Here is an 8,268-nt window from a genome sequence, read left to right as displayed (position 1 = left end):
CCTATTTAATATTCCCATGAAGGACAATTTACTCCAAACCCGCTGGATCTTCAGAGGCAAAGGCCCACATCTCAGGAAATGACTACACCCAGACGTATTGTCACACCCCTGGACGTTTTAGTTGGTTTCTCCCATCATTTCCCCCTGCAGATCTGTGTGTTTTGGTCTCTCCCTTATTGTCTGCACCTGGTGTGTTAATCAGTCTGTCTATTTAATGTGTGTGATTACCCTCCTCATGTGTCAGACCTTAATGTTACCACCCTGTGTTCCTGTGTTTCCTGAGTTCCTTGTGGATTTTATTAAACTGTTCGTTTCACTACGTCGTTGTTCGTCTGTTCCTAGTGATGGTGAAATGAAGCTTTCCGAAGCACCAAAGCTTTCCCTTCAAATGTACTGTAAAAAGGTTCATTACTCGAAGCTTTCCATCACTGTGCACACTAATGACATCTTGTGGTCAAAAGGTGAAGGTGTTGCATGTTTCAGAGGACCCATTATTATTAGTATTATTAGGCATTATTATTATATTTTGTATTGTTTCATGTAATAAAACACTTTGTGCTCTGAAAACAGTTTTTCTGTGTGTATGTAGTACACAATAGCCTATTAATGAATTTATGAAAGAATGAATAAATGGGACAAACTAACTACAGTTTTTTTTTTTTTTATATATATATATATAAATCTGCCTTGATCAACACATGCAGCCTTATTCACACAAACAAAAACACCTTAGTCCTATACCTATGAGTTCATAGGTAAGGCTCATGTATATATAATAAAAAGAAAAGAACATTATTGTAGAATTGTGAAGTGCTTGTGAACTGGGGAATTGACATTTTATTTTGTGAGCAATAGAAGAAATTACAAATTTTTATTAAGGAACAGGATTTGTTCAACACTGGAAGGGCTAAGTCTGTTTCTTTTTCTTTTTCTCGAAACCTGCGCAAGGGGTTCGCGCTATTTTTGAATCAGATTACGAAGCAGTCACGTGGTTGTAGAGGAAAATGAAGCTTCGGACGTCACTGATCACGTGTTTATGGCAAAACGAATCAAGCTCCGGTACACTGCTTCACTGCCAGATGTTTCGTTTTTTTGATACCAGCTTCGAAGCCTCGGCGCAGAACGTCACATCACTATCTGTTCCTGCCTGATACGTGACAGAAGGTCTGACCGAAACAGTTTTTTTTTTTGCGAGTTTCCCCCGTTTTGTTTCTCGTTAGTTTTTTCTAGTCTTTTGGTTCCGTTGTGTTTCCCCCATGGATCCCCTACTCCGTCCGGAATTCATCCTCCTTCGGCTGAAGCAGGGGGATTTACCGCTCGAGGGATTTACCGTCTTGTTCCAGCTAGTAGCTCACACCACCAGCTACCCGGACGACGCGCTCTGTGTGTTTTATGACGCGAGTTTAAACGCGTCTTGCAGAGCGCCGTCGTCCGAGGATGGTCCTCGAGCGGATTTCGCCACGTTTGTGGAGTGGACACTGGCGAGAAACCGATCCTCGTTCCCCGCCTGTTCCATGGAAAATCTCGCCGGTGCCACTCCGGACCCAGAGCCCAGCCAATCACCACCCCGACACGCGGAGCACGCGCACGAGCCCACCGTAGGCGGAAAGCCCGAGCCCAGAGCGACAGAGCTGCACGAGCCGTCTGATCAGGTGCGAGAGCCGGCTATTGTGACCGCGACGGTGGGGAATTCTGTGGAGCGTGAATATGCTGAGGACAGCATTACCCACTGCACCACCGCTGAGGGTGAGCTAAATTTGCATCTGGGACAAAATGTTATGGACTTGAATATTGAACTGTCAGCCTGTTTGGATTTCCCACCCACCCTCCCTCAGTCACCTCTGCTTTCTGTCAGCACCGCTGCTCACCCTCAGCTCACCATCTGTGCGGTGGGTTCGCCGCGGGTCTGCCAGTCTCCATCGGTGTCATGGCTGGAGGATCCCTCATCTTTGCCTCCAGCCTCAGAGTCCTGGACTCCGCCTCGGCCCTCCGACCCTGCGGCTCCACCCCGGCTCTCAGCTCCCTCGCCTCCACCATCGCCCGTCGGTCCACCAGCTCCACCGGGCTCCATCGTCCCTCCGGCTCCGCCCTGGTCAGTCGTCGCCCCACCTTCGCCTCTGGACTATACTCCTCCGGCTGCGCCTCGTTGCTCCGTCCCACCGGCTCTGTGGACCTCCTCCCTCCCGCGGGCACAGCCTCGGTCCTCTGTCGCTCCGCCGTGGACCTCCGGATCTCCTCCTCCGTCTTGGTCGCCAGAGCCTTGGGTTCCGCCTTGGCCCTCCGGATCCTCGGTGTCGCCCAGGACCATCGGCTTTCCGTCTCCGCCTCGGGCTCTACCACCACCTGCTCCGCCTCCGTCGGTCGGCCCCCGGGAGTCGTCAGCCTTTCCTCCACCATGGCTCCTCCCTCCATCGGCTCCACCGTGGGGTTCCATCATGGCTGCGGTCTGGGTCTCACCTGGCTCCTCCTGCTCCAGCCCCCTCCTGTCACCTCCTTGGCTCCTCCCTCCATCATCACCTCCATGGAATATCCCGTCATCACCCTGGACTCCATCTTTTGCCCTCCTCCCGGGAGTCCGTCCTCCACCGAAGCCCCCTCCTAAGACTTTGTACATCTTGTTGTCCCTGTTTGTCGGCGCGAGGACGCGCCTTCCGGGAGGGGGAGGTAATGTCACACCCCTGGACGTTTTAGTTGGTTTCTCCCATCATTTCCCCCTGCAGATCTGTGTGTTTTGGTCTCTCCCTTATTGTCTGCACCTGGTGTGTTAATCAGTCTGTCTATTTAATGTGTGTGATTACCCTCCTCATGTGTCAGACCTTAATGTTACCACCCTGTGTTCCTGTGTTTCCCGAGTTCCTTGTGGATTTTATTAAACTGTTCGTTTCACTACGTCGTTGTTCGTCTGTTCCTGCCTGATACGTGACACGTATGTCCCTGTTTTCTTTTTTTTTTTTTTTTCATAGATGGCAATTCATAGTACAATTTGACAGTGAAATTCTCCAAAACTAACATGTTCTTTTTAATATTACCATGAAGGACAATTTACTCAAACCCTACTGGATCTTCAAGTAAGACCGAGGCAAAGGCCCACATCTCATGAAACGGCTACCCCCAGAAGTATGTCTTTTTTTGTTTGTTTGTTTTTTTTTTTTTTTTTTTTTTTTTTAATTTTCACAGTGTAGTAATGTGTATTTAACTTAAAGTGATTGCAAAGCTCTTTATAAACATCTTCAAAATTCCATAGATAAAATGGTCCTTTATTTCTATTTTATTTTTTCCAACAGTGGATACACAACATGACACCACTGGAGATCGAGATCAACGTCAACAACACTCGTGAACCCGTGGACACATGTTTAGGCGTAAGTGCTAATGTTTAAAAAATTATCAATCTAAATGTGTACGACCACGAAGTAGCTTTTTTGCCATTACAGGGCGAGAGAAACACAGTCCTGTCAATTACAGAATAAATGTTAACTCCATGTCGCCTTGTAATACCAGCTACAGCATCTAGAAAAGTTTGAAGAATATGTTATGATTTTGAATGTCCAAGTGACACTTTTAAGATGTTGTAGTACTAATCAAAAGATTACATGGTTAATGACACTTTATTGACACTCCAAGGGTGCATCTGACCTTAAGTAAACTTTCAGATGACAATTCGCCAGTTTTGGTCAGCAGTTTTGGTCTGTTTGCGCTGGGTCAGATTTGCTCTGTTAAAATCTCTAACCACAATGTAAGATTAACATTAGAAGATGTTTCAAAAGATTCACTTCTGTGAAATTTTTAAAACATGTTTTTATGTCTTTTATGATTCATTAATTTACATTAGGGTGCGATTTGTCTTGTAGGGTCACATAACGAACAGCCATCTGTCAGACAGAGAATTCAGGAACCTTCTTCCAGGCCATGTGCCAGAACCGAATGAGGTATTGTAATTTGTGTCATGTCATTCACATAAAGAGGATTCATAAACTAGATTCAAATTCTTATTTTTTTACACTTTTCATTTTAATGTCTACATAGTATTGTCTCCAGTCCCAAATTCTTCATTGCCATCCCAGTCCCAGAGGACGCCCCAGTGTATGTGAGAACTGTGCTGTTGCATCTTATTGTATACACATTACACCTTAATGACAACACAGCCTAATGTATAAATACATACATTTCTCAGAATCAGAATTCATACAGTTAAAAATATAGAGGCTACAATGTCTGTCATTGCTCAACAAGAGCTAAAGTACAGCCAGCTAATTTGACCGTAACTAGTGCTGTAAAAATGCACAGCAGCCTTATTATCTCACAATTGAAAATAGAATAGAACAGGTATAACCAATCCTGGTCCTCGAGAGCCACCTCCCTGCTTGTTTTCCAGCTGTCCCTGCCCTTCCAGCTTCTGATTGACAACACACCTGATCCTTTGCTAATCAGCAGTAAGTAAGGCATGGATAGTTAGAAAACAAGCAGGGCAATGGCTTTCGAAGATCAGGGTTGGCTGCCTTGGATTTACTCAACGTTAATGATTACATGGCTACAATAATTGACGATGTAGAATTGGACAGACAGACATTGGCAGACATTCTTGTTAAAACTGCCTTCAATAATGTACAACAATGGTCCTGAAACTCTAATAACAGCATTTCCTAATGTTGTGTTGCTACTTGACAGCTGCATTGCGGAGAGAGCACAGAAGTGAGGGTATGTATGTTAATGGTCTTTTCCAGCCATGGGGGTGTCATATTCAAAATTTAATGTACATTTTACACTTATTTTTTTTCCTTTTTTTTTTTTTTTTTTTTTTTTTTTTTTTGTTTACATTTTTAAATAGGTGGCACCAGACCCTCACGGAGCGCTTACCCTATGTCAACTGCAAGTAAGGAATGTTATGTGAATATGTGACATTTAAAACACTGGCCATAAAGTAAAAAAAAAAAAAAAAAAAGCAAAGTCTGTAAATGTTCTGAGTTTATCATCCTTTGTTAGAGGTTCAATAGTTGCTGTTAACTAAAAATCAAATGGCAATATTGATACCTCAGTCAATTCAGTCTTGCTCTTCAGTTTTTGCAGCCCTATATTCACCGAAATCAGCAGGCAATGAAGTCTGAGAAATAGGTTCTAAATAAACAGTCAAGCCTAATGCCCTGTGTAAACACAAAATGTGACAGCAAGTGTCATGTTCACTTTTGGAGTTTAAGTAGTCTTGTTTGAAGGGTGTGTGTATATATTAATGTACTGATTTTTCTTTCAGGATTCCAAAGGAAGGTCTTTTCCATGCTGTTTGTTTTGAAAGATGAACTTGAGCGAAAATCTGCCATTTTGGACCCTGGCAAGTCTACATCATCTTTTAAAAGACTGGATTCAGAGAGTGACCTAAAATCTTTTGAAGAATACATCAAAGATGATGAAAAGAAGTGGATCTGTGTAAGTTCCAAATTTAACAAAGCATAGGTGTATTATATTTGTGTACAGTATATGCATACATACACGCGCGCACACACACACACACACAGAACTGAACTGTGTACTTTTTATAATATCATATCACATTATTTTAATCGTGGTGTCACTTTTAGGTTCAGCAACTGTCCAGAGTTGGTGGATCTTCTGTCAGGGACTGTGTTAAAAAAAAAATCATGAACGGGTATGTATTTACCTTTGTGTGTATTGCTGCATAATATTTCAGGAACAATGTATATGATTGCCACAATAATAAACTCAGCCTTTGATTTTACTTAAATTCATGATTTATTGTCACACACTATTATATCTCCTTATAAACATGCCTGTTTTTGTGTTAAAGTTTTAAGATGTCAGTACTGACTCAGTTAGGCAGACTGAAAACAAGGCATCACCGTATAATGGCAGCATAAGCAATGAATGACATTCATTACTTGTCACAAAAATTCTGGATATGGAAAAGGACATAGTTCAGAGTACTTGTTACATGATAGATGGAGTGATATGGTTGTGAGAGTATTTTAACATTGCCATGATGCACACTACTGTTAATTTGTAATATTGACCGTATGTTAAAATGTTTCTGAAGTGAAGTAATACTGAATCATTTCTTTCACAGAGTCATGTCAAATGCCTTAATGGCCAAATTCAATATGAGGGGTGGTGGCCAACTTGACAAAAAGCCTTTCAAAGCTACAGCTTTGTACTATGTAATTCAAGGTAATTTTGGCCTTATGACATTTTAAAACAGAATCTCATGTTCCTTGTCTATTATTTATTTAAAAGACCACCTGTCTTTATTAGAAATGTCCTGTTCACGTTCACACAGTTACACATCTACTTTATTTCAAGAGCACCATAGAGATACTGAAGCGGCAGTGGGCTAATGCTGTTTTTTATGTACTCTAGCACACATAAAAAAATGCAGAAAATCTTTTATTGACATAAAATTATTCTAGACTAAAATAACATATAATACTTATTGCTTACTTGTTACTAATGTTTCTTTCATGAAACTGAAAAGTCTTGTTCCATTGTATTTTAAATGTAGTTGTATAACCATAAAGGCATTTTCAAAATAAGTGTATGTCATTTAACTCAAATGTTGCCAATATATTTATTTCTTTAAAATATTCATACTCCCTTCCCTCAGATATGCTCTAAAGAGGTGGAGTCCAACTGCCACAGACTCCGAAATTGACACAGCAATGGCGGAACACCTAAAACGCGCTCCATGAAGAGCTGGGGGTGGTGGCTATAAGAAATTAACCGATAGAAATGTGCTATAGTAAACATTTTGAAATAATAAATAAAGAAATAAATAAAAGATTATAAATATACATATGTGTTCACTTTTATCCTTTACTTTGGTTATGTTCTTGTTTGAATAATGTCTACTTAAAATTAATGTAAAGCTTTGAGAAATTTGCTACACACTCAGAATTACCTACATTATACTATTTCTATTTTAATGTTTGAATAGTAGCTGTTTAACAAATGGAAGGTATTTAAAAATGTTATATGCACAAAATATGTTGTAGTAAATTAGAATGGTCTACTTCTTGCTTAAGTCCACAAACAATGTGTTATTGTTTGTAATTTACACGTGTGTTGCAGACCCCGCCGTCTTTTTTTTTTTTGTAGTAAAGAAAGAGAGAGACAAGAGTTTGCCTTTAGTCAAGCAGCCTTCTTTGTTGACTTTAATCAAAATAAATTCATGAAACTTTAACCCATAGTATTCCACATAGGAAAAACATGTATCAGTCTATACAAGCACACAGTAGCAACAAATAAATGGTTAAACGAGGTAACAAACTTCTATCACAGCTTTACACAACTCACACAGCAGACTGGATTCAGGTAAGTAACATAGGTAAGTAACATACGTAAGTAACAACAGTATCTGTTATACTGTATTTTTGTACACACACACTGACAGTTGATAACTTTAACATAAAAACAACCCATCAATAAATATATTAAAATGCTTATTTTATGTACAGTTACTCATAAACTTGACCACTTCAATGTAAGTAATGTAATTATAGTTTTTTTCTTGACATTTGATCATTTTACTAACCTTTTTTTTGTAGTAAAGAAAGAGAGAGACAAGAGTTTGCCTTTAGTCAAGCAGCCTTCTTTGTTGACTGAAGTCGCCATGGCAACTCTTCTCTCAACTGCCACTCAGTATTTAGAAAATGCAACTTTGTTCTCTTTGAAATACACACTCATAACAATAAAAGTATATAAATACATAGAAATAAACATGCAAATAATAAATACAATATGTACAAATCAATTTTCCTGTGACCTTAACCTCATGTGGGGGTCACACGTGGTTAAAACGTTTTTTAGACGTTCAGGTCTGACTGGACCGATTTTGGACCATTTTAGAACTTGTAGTAAGTTAAGTTGTCTAAACCTCCAGAATGGGTGTGTGACTATTTTATATGTAGGCTTACATACTAAAATTATATTAACACATTAAATTAAATTAACACATAGTATAGACATGCAGAAGATGATGCATTTAGACGTCCAGGGACGTCCAGAATAGACGTGCAATTCACGTCCAGATAACGTCACAGACGTCGGTTCAACTTTCATTTTGAAACTATTTTTCAACCATGACGGGACGTGTCGGAGGGACATCTTTTCAATGGTCCTTACACGTCCAAATGTTTGCTGGGGCTAACTATATTTCTTTCAGTATTCAGATAACGTTACTGATATTTAGGAAAAAGAGTTAAACATATTCAGGTCATGTACATGATAAAGTGACTTAACATTACGCCAAAAGTTATAAGCCAA

At 40.2% G+C, this 8,268-nt stretch overlaps 1 protein-coding gene across 1 annotated transcript; it reads left to right on the top strand.

Annotated features, from left to right (window-relative positions):
* The first annotated feature begins 2,263 nt into the window (after window positions 1–2,263).
* LOC127158113 (uncharacterized) lies at window positions 2,264–6,738 on the top strand. Its single transcript, XM_051101264.1, has 11 exons — window positions 2,264–2,926; window positions 3,037–3,117; window positions 3,285–3,362; window positions 3,852–3,929; window positions 4,027–4,087; window positions 4,669–4,698; window positions 4,829–4,873; window positions 5,249–5,421; window positions 5,574–5,641; window positions 6,077–6,177; window positions 6,611–6,738. The coding sequence occupies exons 2-11, from the start codon at window positions 3,097–3,099 to the stop codon at window positions 6,619–6,621; spliced, it is 666 nt and encodes a 221-aa protein (XP_050957221.1). The 5' UTR covers window positions 2,264–2,926; window positions 3,037–3,096; the 3' UTR covers window positions 6,622–6,738.
* Window positions 6,739–8,268: the final 1,530 nt, after the last annotated feature.

The sequence above is a fragment of the Labeo rohita genome, unplaced genomic scaffold (genome assembly GCF_022985175.1).
Source record: "Labeo rohita strain BAU-BD-2019 unplaced genomic scaffold, IGBB_LRoh.1.0 scaffold_1344, whole genome shotgun sequence".
NCBI classification, from domain to species: Eukaryota; Metazoa; Chordata; class Actinopteri; order Cypriniformes; family Cyprinidae; genus Labeo; species Labeo rohita.
This window is presented reverse-complemented; position numbering and strand designations above follow the sequence as displayed.